The sequence below is a fragment of the Nipponia nippon genome, unplaced genomic scaffold (genome assembly GCF_047370975.1).
Source record: "Nipponia nippon isolate SJK-2023a ecotype South Korea unplaced genomic scaffold, ASM4737097v1 scaffold_1, whole genome shotgun sequence".
NCBI classification, from domain to species: domain Eukaryota; kingdom Metazoa; phylum Chordata; class Aves; order Pelecaniformes; family Threskiornithidae; genus Nipponia; species Nipponia nippon.
Window position 1 is genome coordinate 51,628,082 of NW_028262290.1, and position 14,816 is coordinate 51,642,897.

At 50.7% G+C, this 14,816-nt stretch overlaps 1 protein-coding gene and 1 long non-coding RNA gene across 3 annotated transcripts in view; one reads left to right on the forward strand and one right to left on the reverse strand.

The window, feature by feature from the left end:
* CABLES1 (Cdk5 and Abl enzyme substrate 1) overlaps positions 1-1,565 on the reverse strand; it is a 73,306-nt gene extending 71,741 nt beyond the window's left edge. For both annotated transcript variants that reach the window (XM_087755088.1, XM_087755079.1), the window contains exon 1: positions 924-1,565. In XM_087755088.1, coding sequence (XP_087611214.1) covers positions 924-1,453 — 530 coding nt within the window. In that variant the 5' untranslated portion in view covers positions 1,454-1,565. The remainder of the gene's footprint in view (positions 1-923) is intronic.
* Positions 1,566-1,768: 203 nt separating this feature from the next.
* Positions 1,769-8,348, forward strand: LOC148057374 (uncharacterized). Its single transcript, XR_015704203.1, has 3 exons — positions 1,769-1,810; positions 4,852-4,996; positions 5,821-8,348. It is a non-coding gene; the product is annotated as an uncharacterized LOC148057374 (long non-coding RNA).
* The last annotated feature ends 6,468 nt before the right edge of the window (positions 8,349-14,816 follow it).

The window sequence follows — 14,816 nt, forward strand, 5'->3', positions numbered from 1 at the left end:
ACAAGAAGGGAGTGTGGCGAATGGGGAATGTGGGAGTGGCGACCAATGTGGGCCGGGGGAGCGCAGTCATTTCCTCCAGCTCCAGCTTCTTCCCTGGTTCTTCCCCCCCTCCCCAGCCTTTGATATCCGAGTATGTTGTTGAAGAAGTGAAGGAAGACGATTTTGCACCCGTGGAGCAATTAATCCATATGCATTTGCACATTTTTGCACGATTGCACCTTCTTAGTCAAAAGTCTCGGCTTTTCAAGCAGGTGAGGTTGTTCCTTTGGGAATCAAAAGGCAAGAGTAACCCGGCGGCAAGGAACAACCTAGAGGAACATGAAGTGCTTGTAGATAAAGAGCATATTTAGGGAGACGCCGCTTACACCGTGCGCGTACGCCGTCATCCGTGGACATCGATGGAAAGATTTCCTTCCCCTTTGCGGGCTACAGATGTGGCTACGGTGCGCTTGGCTCAGGGCCGGTTCCCGGCCTGCTGCCCACACGCCATGCGGCACGGCGGGCTGAACCCGTGAGCACGGGGAAACCAGCCGTGAGAAGGGGGTGACAGCCGCTGCGGAGCCGGGCTGGGGGCCGTGCGGGAGGGCGGCTGTGCAGCCGGAGCGAAACTGTCAGCCACCGCCGCCCGGGCGGGAACGCCCGCTGCCGCCCAGGAGGCTCGGGCACCTCCGCAGACCGGCCCCTGCCCGCTCGCACATGGGAGCCGCTGCTCCCCCCGGCCCGGCGGCAGCCCAGCGCCCGGGCGCCCGCCCGCCCCGGCGGAGGGAGGCTCGGCGCCACCGGCGCTGCCACCCCGCGGCTCACGGGCCCGTCCCCCGCCGCCCGCCGGCCCTGCCCGCCCTGCCCGAGGGGCGAGCCCATCGCCCGCGCATCATGCCCCATCCCCGCGTCCCTCATCACCCCCGCGGCGCGGCGCGGCTTACCGGGACCGCTGCAGCTCGAAGGCGGCGGCGGGGCCGGGCTGCCCCAGCTCTCCGCCGCCGCCGGCGGGGCCCTGAGGGCTGGCGCGGCCGAAGGGGGCCGGCAGCACCCCCGCCGTGAAGGAGTTGAGGCGGCCGCGGCTGCCCGCCGCCGCGGCGCCCAGGAAGGCGGCGGCCGGCACCTGCACCGCGGTGAAGGCGTCCTCCTCCTCCTCCTCTTCCTCCTCCTCCTGGGCCCGGGGGGTCTCGGCGGGCGCCGCCGGGGGGCTGCCCAGCCGCGGCGGCGGCGGCGGCGGGACCTGGCGGGGCCTGGCGGCGGGGCCGTCGTTGCCCGGCGGCGGGGGCCGCCCGTCGAGGGAGATGCTGGTGAGGAAGGAGAGCGCGGCCTGCCTGCGGCGGGGGTCGCTGCGCGCCGGCGGCGGCTGCGGCGGCCCCGGCGGCGGCGGCGGCCCCTTCCTGGGGCAGGGCTCCGGCGGCGGCAGGGGCCCGGCGGCGGGACTGCCGGGGCTGGCGGCGGTGGCGGCCGCCGCCATTGTCGGCCGGCTCCCCCTCCCCTCCCCTCCCCTCCCTCCCCGCTGGCCGGGCGCTGCCTCTCGCTGCCTGCCCCTTAGGCGGGCGGGCGGCGGGGCATGGGTGCCGTCGGCCCGCCGGGGTGCATGGGGGTGGCGCGGGGGTGCCCTCGGCCGCGGGGGTGCCCTCCGCCCGGCCGCGCCGCGCCGCGCTGCCCCGGGCCCCCGCCGCCCGCCCGCTCCGTATTTATAGGTGCAGCCGCGCCGCCGAGCGCCCTGTGCAATAACACGGCAATCACGTGTGGGAAACGGGGAGCTGGAGGAAAACAAAAGCCCGGCCAGCAGCCCGGAGGAGGAGGAGGAGGAGGAGGAGGGAGAAGGGTGGGTCTCGGCGAGCTCCCTCCTTTCAACCTCTCTCTTTTTTTTTTTTTCCCTTTCACCCCCTTCCCTCCTCCTCCTCCTCCTCCTCCTCCTCCTCCTCCTCCTCCTCCTCTTTTTCCCTTCCTGGATGCGTGGGGGCGGGCGGGAGCCGGGGAAGGTGGAGTCTGTGCCCGTAGTGCACGGCACATGGCCCTCGGAGGCTGGCACCGGCAGCGGCGCCCCGGGGGCTGCCGCTCGGCCCGGCCCGCCCGCGGCTGCCGGAGCGGCACCGGGCTGCAGCCGCGCCGGGGCAAGCGGCCCGGGTGGGGCCGGTGGCCCGGGTGGGGGCCGGTGGCCCGGGGCTGGCGCCCCGGCGGGCGGGAGGGGAGCGGCGGGCGTCAGCCCCCGGGGGTGAGACCCTCCCCAACCCTTCCCTCCCCCCTGCACCAAAGTGCCGGTATTACGGTGCCCTCTCGTATATAGCCCAAACCCCAGAATTTGTGTATTCCCTGTATTTTTCCGAGCGATGGCTGCTGTGCAGCTGGCTGCAGGTCTGCACGCTCCCTCCTGCTGCAGCTGCGGCTGGGGAGGGCGAGCGGCCGGCCCCCCCTCAGCATAAAGCTCCTTCATTTCTTCGTTACTTATTTCGATCAACTCAACCGTGCTACAAGTGTTCTTGTCGTGTGATGATAATTTCATCAACAGCTTATGTAAGGGTTGGATAACAGATACACACAAACAGCAGAACATATGGTTGTTGCAAGATAGCGACGTGCGCCTTCTTCATAAAGCATTACAATGACTTGTATTATATTCCACTTATAGTTGGTGGATGTTTTACAGCCATCCCAAACTGTCACAAATATTGTAGTGCCCACTACGATTTTATCAAAAGTTCGCTAATTTGATAAAAAAACGAGATTGTTTGGTCAGAGAGGGGGACCTAATTCTATTGTTGGAGGAAGCTATGGACCCAGGTTTGCGTTCCTCTCAAAATTGACCTTTTGAGCTTTCAATGACTTTAGAATCGAGCTCTGTGTCTTGGATTGATTTCTGAAAGTTTGGCCTTTACTGACACCGAGTGCCACAAAACCTGCACTGTAAGGGGCCGAGTCCCCGGGGTGGGCTCCTCACACGGTAAGAACGCTGCATCCTGAGCCGGAGACGCAAGGCGAGGGAAGGGGAAATGGTGGAGGAAAGGGACGTTTCCCAGATCCCACCTTCTTAGAGAGGTAAGTGCTGTTTTGAGATAGGCATTCTCATTTCAGACTGCTCTCTTGAGGTTTAAGCTGATGCTTGTCTTTCCTCACAGAGGGCACTGGTGTGCCTGTCCCTGTGGCACCTCAGGGATGGATCATTTGGATGGGAAGTGGATCAGCCTGGGTGCTAGACTCACCTCCCCAGAGAAGAGCCCATCTGGCACCTCCCACCTGCTGGGAGGATGCTCTGTACCCCTGTAGTTGAAAAGTCCTTCAAACTTCTGTTTCGGAGAGGAAGCCCAAGGAATTGCAGCCCTGCCACCTTCCTTTGATGGGGCAGGCAATGCCCATTTCTGACTAGAGGCCCCGTCCCTGCAGTGGGAACCAGCGGGATGTCTGGTGTTGGAGCAGTGATGCACTTGGCTCCTGTGGAGGAGCTCCGTGCTGCTTTTGAGACAGTACCGCATTTAAAAGAGTTCAGGACTTCTTGGAGGAGGGCTCCTGGGCCACAGAGAAGTGTCACAGCTCTGTAGCCCGATGGTCAGCGCGTTCCCTGGATGCTGACCTCTGGTCCAAGGACTACTACTAGATGGTAGATAGGTCATGAAACTCAGGCCTCCCACATTACAGCCGAGTAATGTACACACTGTGATTTTTTTTCCTCTTGCATTTCTGAGGGGAAGCAGCCACAGTGTGTATTTTTCTCTGGAGCTCAAAAGCTCGCTATGGCAACTGAGTCCTGGAGTGTATTTTCCAAATCCAGCCTCTCACGAGAGGTAGATCTGGGAGAGAGAACCACCACCAAAACACCAGGTGGGGTTCTGGAGGTTGATCTAACTTGGGACAATTTTTATGAGTGTAGAGGTGTGCGCTTCTTTCACAAAATTACTCTTGTGGTGGGATAAATCACTCTCTGTTGTAAGCATTATTTTTAATAGAGCCACGACCTCTGCTCTAGAGCTCCTCTAGAGCTGTCCCAGAAGAAAGTGTTACCCGCCCTTGTCCACGCTTGTGTCCAGGTGCTTTTTGGCATCTGATTTTTAACAATACTGTTTCAGAGGTCGGGAATGCTCATGTGAGTGGTTGAGCTTATCGAACCTCCTCGCATCAAAATTAGAGGGGTCAGGATAAATTGCAGGTCTTCGCTAGCCTGGCTCATTCAGCTGAGCTCACCTTGTCACCCAGCGCAACCTTTGCCAAGCGCACGTCTGCGGTCACCAGCCTAACTACCTCCATGGGCCTAAACCGATGCCCGTGGTCTAACACGCACAGCCGCGTCTAGGGGTACTGTGTGTGTGCGGACTGCCTTTTCCTGAAATCACATTGAAGGTGGGTTAAAACATCCCTTCCGCTGCACGTGAGAATAAGCCGCTTTGAGAAAGCCAGATACAAGAAGAAAAAGCACGGCTTTTTCAGTTTGAAGTGAAGCTATTTTTGGTAGCGAGTGCGGTACCGCAGTACAAAGATAATTGGCATGTTAGAAATACCAGGTTCTCTAGACCTATTTATACATTTAGTAGCAAATTTAAATGAATGTGCACAACCTAAGGTGAATGTTTTTTTCCAGTTACTTGTGTCCTTTTGATCTGTGCTTAGCAAACCTATAGATGATGACGTGCTATAGTAGTCCTGTCTGCTGGATGATATGTGGAAATATTAAACAAATTGACTTTGCCGGTTGAAACTTTTTTCTTTGACGGGGAGCCAGTGGCTGACTAGAGGAAATAGCAAAGTTGAAAGGAAAACCGAAAAGACATATTCTGGAAGCTTGCTTCTGTGACTGTTTTTCCAATCCTTTCCCTCCCCGAATTCTCTTCCAACCAACCAGCTCTACCCAAGTGCAAGCAAATGTTTTTATTTCAGAGGTCACAGGCTTATGTAAGCGGCTGGATGACAAGTGGCAATAGGAGTGGCAGAGCATGATGGCTTTTTCACCCAGTGCGCCACGAGCTGGGAGAGAGACTCATCAGTAAGACAACATGGAATTTGGGAGGGCTGCTCAACACAGGTGAGCGGGTTTAAAGAGCTTGAGGAGGGTGGAGGGAGTTTGGACAAAAATGCAAGCTCAGCAATTTACCAGTCTGAGAAATGATATTGTAGAAATAGTGCCTCTGTGCACCTGCCTTCAGAGGAAAGTTAATGCAAGTGTGGAAGCCTCATGTTGTCTCAGTTTCCCCGTAACTAGTGTGAGGGCAGTCCTGCTGCATGCAAGCATGCGGCCCGCAGGACACGAAGAGCCGGTCTGAAAGGCCCCAGACCTTGAGCTAAAGCTGGGCTCCTGAGCAGCTTGCCAAGCAAGCTTAAAAATATCTTTGCAGGTGAATGAAAAACTTCACCTCGAATTTGAGTTAGAGGCAAGATTTTTATTCTACTGAGAGTTAACTCTGCAGGAATAACCGGGCCTGAGTCACCAGCGTGAGTCACCAGGCCAGTTCTTGAGTGGCCTTAGCGTAGTGCTTGCCCGCTTTAGAGACAAAACCAAGTTTCTTATTGTCACTGATACTTGTTAGAGCTGCAGAACCGAAGCAGCTAGTGGAAGAAAAAGTAAATGCAGTTGTCTCTTATAATTCTGACAGGCTTGTTTTCTGACTGTTAGAATCAATCAGGTAATGCTGTTATGCAAAGCTTAGCAAAGATGTAGTCTGGAGGTAATGCTTCTGCGCTCCTGTGGTTGAGAACAGAGATCATTATTGCCGGTGGTGATGGATATCGGTATCCGATCCCAAGAGTCAGGCAGATTTCCCATAGCCCGTGAGCACTCTTGCTGTGCAAGACTTTGGAGAAACAAGAAATGTGCGATCTTTATAAACGCTTTTTTCCTTTCCTTCCCAGAGTCCCTTTTTGGAAGAGAATTGCACTTCAAAAGAGGAAAGCAGTTGTAACATTGGAGAAAGACTTGGAATATGAATTTAATAATCCTTCTGCTTAGAAGGAGTGTCTGGCAGGAAAAAAGCAGAGGGAGTTTGAACACATTTCACTGAGAGCCATAATTAAGAATGGAAATTGGATAAAGACAGTACAAATTCTTTACAAAAGACTAATACTGCATCTGGATAGCAAGGCCTGTTTTGGTGCCAGGCCCTAACCTTCAGTCTGTTGTAAATTTAGCCCGATTCTCAGAAATGCTAAGTACTTGTGCTTCCCATTGGTGATTTTTCAGGAGCCAGGGTGTTTTACTTGTTGAGGCCTGCCTTTGCTAATTGAAATGTAAACGCTTGATGCTAACAAGAGTGTCACCTTGTTTGAGGAGCAGCGCTCCCTGGATAGGTGTAGGACCACACTTGCCTCTCTATGAAGAACCTAACTGTTTGCTTGCATCGTTCCACGGTGGGTGCCAACATTACCAAGTTAATGTAAAACCAGATTCTTATATGGGAAAGTGGGAGAGATTTGTGACCGCCTAACATCGTGGTTGGAGTAGTGCGTGTGACTTCGGGGCAGGACGTGCAGAAGGAGATGCCCTCAGCAAAGATGAAACGGTGTCTCTGCAGATCGGCTGAGGTGTGGATGGTCAGGGCACCCAACCTGCCAGTTATTTCGGATGTCAGAGGCGTGGCGTGCATAGTGTTTGTGTGCGTGTTGAAAGGTTCCTGAGATCTTCAGTAAGCTAGTAGTGCACGTATGGGCGGTAGAGCCAATTTGATAGTCGTTTGTCTCTTGGAGCAATTAGGGCAGTCTAGTTAAGTCAGAACTGGAATCTGTATCATTACACCAACTTACAGTACCTTTAGGTGAGGCTGGTGGCAACAGCCATTTATTAAGAATACATAACGTTTTCCATTGCTAGATCCATGCTAGATCCAATTCAGGCCAAGCATTTCTTGGAAAACTTTGGTCGAAACGGTTGTACCAGCTCCAAGGGCAAGACCAAGAAAAACACATCACTTCACCCACATTAGAAATTCTTGTGACCTTTCCTTTGACATACCCCAGCATCCCTGCACCGAGACAAGAATTCAGGAGGTGGGCTTCTGTCTCTGAGGTGGGGCTGGGGAAGGAGGAGGGGGTGCCCTGTCAAAATCCACCCACCTCTGTCCAATTTTAAGCCTTTGAATCATAGCTTGCATATGCTAGGGACTTATTCCTGCCTAGCAGCTAAAACTGCCAGTGAGGATGTATCTTCACGGAGCAAACTTCAGCCGTCTGCATTTGCCGAACGGGCTGAGCGCATGCAGTCCCCAGAGCTACAGGAGCGCTGGGAGGGATGTTGCCAGCTACTCTGGGGCACAGCGGAGGCAGCTGCCGGACCACGGGTGCAGAGCGGGCAAGCGAAGCGGAGGAGGGAGCAGCTTGTTTGGATGTGGAGAGGGAAGGAGCTGCAGGAGGACAAGATGCCATCCTGGGGTCTGATGCATACACATGGCGGGGGGCTGAGGGCTTGCACATCCAACATGAACTCCTCCTCACTTTTATTTTTGCATGCTTTAATTTTTAAAAAATTCATCATTCAACTTAAGGTGGCTTTGAGGTTCTTTTGTTGTTGCTGCTGTTGTTTGTTCGCTCTGTATGCTATTGGATCCCTTAAAGACCCACACTAAACCGAGAGCTCTGTTTTACTGGGTGATGCTAAAATGCTCTCCCATGCCTCAGTGAGCTTGCGGGATAACTAGACATAACAAGGAAGATGGCCATGTCGGAACTGCAACCGGAATGTGGCTTTTGCTGGCTCCTACTGGAGTGATTAAATGGGAACAGGGCCACATAGCTCCTCCCTCCCTTGAAAAACAAAAACTGTGGGCACTTGTACAGAAAACAACCCCTGTCTCTGTTTGTCCTTGTCTTACTGCAGTTTTCTTCTGTGAAATCAGATTTTTTTTTTTTTTTTTTGCATTATCATAATAAGTTAACGTAGGCGTGAGGTTCAAAATGGAGTAGTCTTTATTGGAACGAGGAATAGGCAAATGTCCTGTCTGCCTGGAAATCTCCTTAAGCAGCGGCGTAAATAAAAAGCAACTTGTAACTGCAGTAGAATAGAATGACTGGTTGCTAAAAAGAGCTTTTTTAAGGTTTTCATTAAGCGACAGCTGTGATTTATCTTGTTCTTTACCATTTTAAGACAATTTGGAATCAAGTACAGAATGACTGGACATTAAGATTTCAGAGGGAAGCCTGGAAGAACATCTGTCTTCATCACGGCATCTGTTAATTTTTAATCGCCTCGGGATAATTTTAAAAGAGGCTGCAGGTTTCTGAAACATTCATGTGAGCAAGTCCTTCAGTTTGCTGGCTGCCAAGGGTAGGAAAGTCCTCCAGTTCACAGGACAGTCAGACCGAGGAGCTCGGTGAGAGTGAAAACGCTGTTGACACCTTCTCAGACACGGTCTTCAATGAGTAAAAACATTAAATAAATAGCATCTGAAGTTCCCGGAGGGATGTGCTGGTGGAGTGTTTCACTTCAGAGACTCTCCTACGGGTTCAGCTTGACTGGAAATGTTTAATATCCAAGAAAAAGAAAAAAAAAGTTCAAAGGATTTTTTTTTCTCCTCTTGAAAATATTAAATTCAGGGAGCGTGACTCCAAGGGGAATGAAGGAGGGAAACGGAAAACTTTTTGGCGGCGGGAGGTGGGGTTTTGCATTCAGCTCAATGGCATTTTTCGGTCTGCGTGCAACGTGATCTCCCGTGAGCGCCGCGCTCGGTTCACTCCGAAATTTCAGGGGAGGTTTCAGAGCCCTTTTAACTTCGGGCAGTCCTCAGCGGGTAGTGCTTATCACAGGCCGGTGTGGAAAGCAGGCAACCAGAGGGGAGAAATAAAACCTGTGCCTGCACCCTTGTCTCCTGTCACCTCGGGCCACCTGCACAGGGGTCTGGGGGGTCTGCAGCCACTTCTCATTGCCCCCAGGACGGGGCACAGGTCCTGCCTGGATCCTCTGAGGAATACTCCCAGGTAAATATTTGCCACTGGCAAACTTCCAGCATAATAAAACCTAGCCAGTTCATCTCTGCCTCTGTGCCAGGGTGGCCAGAAAAACTGGCACAAGCGACTGAGCTGCTGAGAAGGAAGGTGAAATGGCGGTGACCTTGGTGGTGGGGGGATTTGGGGCCAGCCTCTGCTGCAGGCCGGGTGGGAGGAGGATGGCGCACAGCTCCTCTCCCCAAAAACCTCTGAGCTGCCAAAGCCTGCGCACCTCCAATGCTGGCGTGTGCCCGGGTGGTCTCATCGCAGGCTGGGTCAGGTCATGGGCTTCCCACCACAGCCCTCTGGAGGTCCTTCACAGCTCCCTGCAGCCCTGGGCCGCCGCCATGGTGCTCACGTGGGGCTGCTGCCCACGCTTCCCAAATCCTCCTGCTTGCCTTCATGTTGGGAGGAGAGGGAGTCCAGCCCCCCGCTCGAGGAACAGCAAATTCACCTGCAGAGGCATGGCCGTGGGTGCCCCAGCTCTGCGCTGGGGTCCGCCAGGGCAGCTGGCTGCCATCAGGGGGGAAACCAGCAGCTCAGCCGCAGCCCGAATAATCGTAACTTGCCACATGCATGGCTCACATAATCCAATAGAAATTAACGCTGCTAAAAATTGGTCTAAACAGGATACATTCCTCCTCTGAATGTTTTGGCAGGAAAGTTTTGTAAGCAGCAAATGGAAATGACATAAACGGAAAGGCGATCCGCTGGCAAGACAGACCCAAAGTCTTCTGCTGTCTCTGCTCAAACTGAATAGCACCTCAGTGTAATAATCTTCATGTCGAGATCATTGAGGCTGTTTAAATAAATGAAGCATCCAAGTGCAGAAGAAAGTAAGGGAAGAGAGACGGCATTCAAATCAAAAGACTAAAATTCAAGCCTCCTTGAGCCCCAAGGAAAGGATAAATCCATTAAGCTGTGAAGAAATAAGTGATGGAAAGAGTCCGTCAGATCCATTTTGAAATTCATTACAAAATAAAACTTAGTTAGGGGCCAGAAAGCAAACTGAAAGAAATGGCAATGTAGCAGGAGGGAGCAGCTCTCCTAGCATGGCATTTGGTACATATTTGGTGCCTCTGCAGGTCTTTCTGTTGGGAGCCTTGACACACCAGTGTTTCCTTCTTCCAAAGTGAAGGCTTAAGTTTAGTTCTAATTTACTGCAACTAAACCTTCCAAAGTTTGGTTCTAATTTACTGCAATGTCTGTGGAGGTAGCTGGGTTTTGTGCCAGTCCCTCAGGAAAAAAAGGAAATGTTCTGATAGACACCAAAAGGAATTAACAAGATTTTGGATGCATACATATATATACATATAAAAATATATATGAATGTATGTGTATGTGTATGTGTATGTGCATATATATATATATATATATTTCACTTTGCCCTGTGGGGATGTAATTCCGACTAGATATAATGGGGCATAATGCATATGCTCAAACTAGAGCAGGAGAAGGAATCCGTAGCAGAATGATTCTGCTGGCTGTTTTTGGAAATGTTTTAGCTGTCTCCGTGATGCCAGTGTGACTGTGTTCCTATGGGAACAGGCTGCCTTAAAGCAAGAGGCTTCCATAGCAAGAGTAGGTGAATCCTGGCTAAAAACTTGGGGTTTAGCACAAAACTAAATATTCTTTAAATATCAAGTATTCTGCAATATTCTGATTAAATGCACTCGTTTTCAAAACTAATTGAAAGAGTTCTTTTCTGCTCTGCCAATGAGGCAAGATGCAATCAGCCACATTCAAACCATCATTAGGACTAACTGGTAGATCCTCAGTAGTCAAAGCTTGTTCGCACCGTCCTTGCAACCATGGTGTTACTTCCCAGAGATGATACCCCTTTTGAAAAGCACCATACTGCAGGAGTAATCCCATAGGCTTTAATGGGACTACTGCTGGATTAAAGTACTATTCTTTGTGAGGGAGCGTATTAGAATCTGGCTTGATGTTAATGTTTGCCTGAAATGCATATCGCCTCTGAAAAACGAGGTCTTGTGTTGTATATCGTAAGAGTTTTATGTTGCCTTAATGTTGACTTGCAGCAGGAGCAACGCTTACAGAAGAAAACCCTGGAACTTCAAAGCTCTGTCGAACATGACTTGAAAAGAAGGGATTGTGGGGAAGAAAAACGTCGATGTGACCAGTCGGTCAGACCAGAGCGATTGCTGCAGCTAGCCCCATACTTCTCTGAACCAATATTCTGAGTGTTCATTTCCCGAACTGAAGCTGATCAAGTGTATCTATTGCTTTATTTTTAACTCCAAGCTGTTAAAATTGCCAGCAAAGTAGCTGTTATGCCCGTAAGTGATATGAAGGAGATGGAACTTAACCTGTAGTTCTTTGCCAGCAGGTAATGAATGAACGGACTGGAAGTTATGGGGAGGCTGGGACTTGAATTTCAAGGCAGCTTCTAAGTTGGGGGAAATATGCAGTTAAATGGAGTCAGATGTGCTGTACATCAAGGGCACAGATGTAAATGAAACCTGAAGTGTGGTCCCATCATGTCCCATCTGGTACTATGAGTCCAGAAATACCAGTTTTCTAGTGGAAAGAAATGAAACAAGGATGTCAGAGTTGTATCTTCCAGTCTGGCCTTACCCTCCCTGTAACTGCTGCTGGAATTTCTATAGCTCTGTTCTCAGCTGGTCTATGTCTTGTCTCTGCTGGTGCAGTCCTGGCTTCCCTCACTGATGCTCCAGTGTCAGTACAACTCCTTTTGCACCCCATTTGAGGTGCAGAGCGTGGCCAGGGTAACACATCCACCTGCTGAAGGCACAGGGGCCTCGTGTGTGCCAGTTCCCCTGTCATCCTTAGGGCAGACGATGGTGAGATGACCCTAAGAAGAAATCCTAAAGGTGCTAAGACACAGCATATTTCAGACACTGGTAAAAACCTCCTAGAAAAGGGCTTGGTGTTGGGAAACTTGAAGCACGTTTCAGGAGAGATCTGCTGCCTGCACTGGGTTATACGGTGCTGGTGTTACCGGTCACCTCGGCATCTCACAAGGGGCCACAAGGTCCCACGTCCCTGTATGGTTTCACCTGAGTGATTGTTTCTTTTTTGGGATAGAAAGCATGCTTGTGAGAAAAAGGAGTGAAGAGGAACAGACTGTAAAGAAAGGTTTAAAAATTGCAGAACTTCAATTAGTGTTGAAATTCCTCTTTTTAATCTCAAGAAACGTCCTGGTTTAAATTTCCTATAGCTCTAAAGAGCAATGACATGTTGCCACTGCTCCCTATTTTTGTTCTGAAGAAGGCACAGGAATTTTAAACTGACCGACACCTAATCAGCATTTCAGTGGACTGAATGTAATGTCTGATAATATATCATGAAGCCTACTGTGCCCTTGGAAACAACCGTTCGCAGTTTCTGTCTTATAGCTCACAGGAGAACCACACAGTGAAAACATGGGTGTGTTAATCCTTTGTAGGCTTGATAAGATGTGAATTTGTTTGAATAACCATCTGCTGGTCGGGAGCCTTTAGTATTTGCTTACCAACCAGAACGAGGTAGGTGAGGGATATGTTGCTTTTATTGCTCTGTACGAAGCATACCTGGACTGCAGAGAGAAGCAGGAGGATGATGGTCCATAAAGGTAAGAGGATGACAAATGCAGGTAGGGTCACTTGTCCCAGAACTTCAAATGCTCAAATTCAGTATGCAATTGTTTCTGAAGTGGATATTTTTAAAGGGCATCAAGCCAAGTAATTTTAAGACAAATGTGTGGCTATTTAAGGAAATACATTACAGAGCATTAAGAGCGACTCCCGTGAAACGTCATTTGAATTGTGCCCGAATCTGCGCAGGTTTGCCCCAATTCAGAACCAGAGGACAGCAGGCGGTGAGGCAGGACACTGTAACACTCGGTGCCAAACTGAGCTCTGAAAAGGGGCTGATCCCGTTCAGGGAGGATCTTTCTTTTCCCTCTCCCATTTGAATATTCCCTTGCAAGTGTTAGGAAATGTAAATGCGATAGCCTTGTGTGGGTGAAACCTAGAAAGATCAGCTCCCCGTGTGAAATGTGCCAGCCCTGTTCACCATTCATGGGATAAGCCCTGTTTCATGCCAGGGTGCCCCGCTTTGTACAGGGAGCTTCCTCTCCCCAAACAACAGTGACATGGGTCAGCGTTGCCCTGAGGGTGGGTGTTTTTAGAGGGGAGGAGACGCACAGGTGGAAGAGAAATGGTTTGCAAGAGGAGCAGGACTGCTTTTTCCCATGAATGCGCCAGGATGGTGTTACACCAAGTCCCCTTGACGTGGGGTTTGCTGGTTTTCCACCCGCCGTGTGAACAAAGAGCCTTTCCCCTGGAGGTGGTCCCTGACCTGGGCAGTGCTCCCCGCTCATCCCTCTGCCCTCCTGCAGCATCCCCTCTGGAAGCAGCGTGGCCCTGCACGCACAGCGGATGATTTCAGCAGGCTGTTTGAAGTCCATCAAAGCCATCTTTAACACAGTGTGACTGACTTACAGGCTTTTTTCTTTTGCATTAGTCGTGCAAGGAATAAAGCACATCGGATGTGGGACATGGCGATGCTTTGTCTTGTGCTGGAGCACAGGGGCTTTGGCAGGAGAGACTGCCGAGGAACATAATCTCTGCCCTCACTCTTCCTGACCAGGGCGGATGGAGCTGTTTTGCCAGTGAATTTTCAGCTAGGCTATTAAAGTAAACTTCTTCCCCAAAGCTTCTGCCTTGAAGCAGCCACCCTGCCTCTGTATTTGCCTTCTTTCTATAAATCCCTGTGCTGTTGAATGGGGCTCTCCTCTCCCAGGCTATTCCCTGTGCAGATGAAATTACCCCCTACGCAATCTTAGAGAGCACTAATACCTCACTTTTACACAAAACCGCTGTTTTAAGGACTTAGAGGCATCCTGCCCCTGTGGTGGTTATCTGAATGCCACCCATCAGCTGTATCACAACCTGAAGTGAGCTGGATGTTGTGCTGTGCCTTGCGCATGTTTTGTCATTAAGTCACTAGGGTTAGGTTTTGTCTGTTTTTATTTTGTTTTGTTTGTGTTTTAATCATCATTATTTGCAGCCAAATTCTAAAGTCCACGGTTAGGGCCCCTACGGTCAAATTTCCTTTAACTCTTGCTAGAGGGGGGAAAAATTGAGTCACGACCTTATGATCTGAACACAAGTAGACAATCTGTTATGGCAAACTCATCGGGGGATAAAAAAAATATGATGATTCAAGGCAACAATATCCTCAACCTGAGATCATCATTTTCACGAAGGCAGGGGGTAACAGCTGTCTGTTCATCAGAGGATTATATCTTCCCGCTGTTACTGCCATGACCCTAAATAAAACCTCTAATGCCAGCGCAGCGGCGTGGCCGGGGAGCACAGCGATGGCAGGAATAAATCCCTCCCTTCTGCTTTGGGGAGGTTTCTGTGGACAGGGTTGTCTTTCTGCATCCTAAACTAAATTATTTTTCCTGTTAGGTCCAGAACTTGGAGACTCAAATAATCTCCCTCCTACCACAGATCCCTTTCTGAGATCATAGGTGAGGAGTCCCTGTCCTGCTGAAGTTGTAATTGAAAGGCATCTACAAATACAGTGTTTAATTCCAAGATTTTCCTGTCTTTTGGTTAAAAACTTGCTGGATTCTGAAGCTTAGGTTGTGCTAGATTTAAAAACACATGTCCATCCAAGAGCACAACATGAATGAATACAAGCATTAAATTCTGCTGACCATTCACTTGCAAATTTTTCCACCGCATGTGATTCCAGGACAAATATTGATTGAATAATCTCCGTGCGTGTGAAGTGTGGCCTGACACCCAGAGCGACCTTTCTCTTCCGTGTCTAATCACCAGAGATAGCTGTAAGCTTCCTTTTGTATCAAAAATCTTGTTTCATAACCCAGCTCCCCTGCTCTTTGGAACCTGAGTTTCTCCGTTTGTTTGTTCAGCCAGTTGAGGTCTGCTGGGATA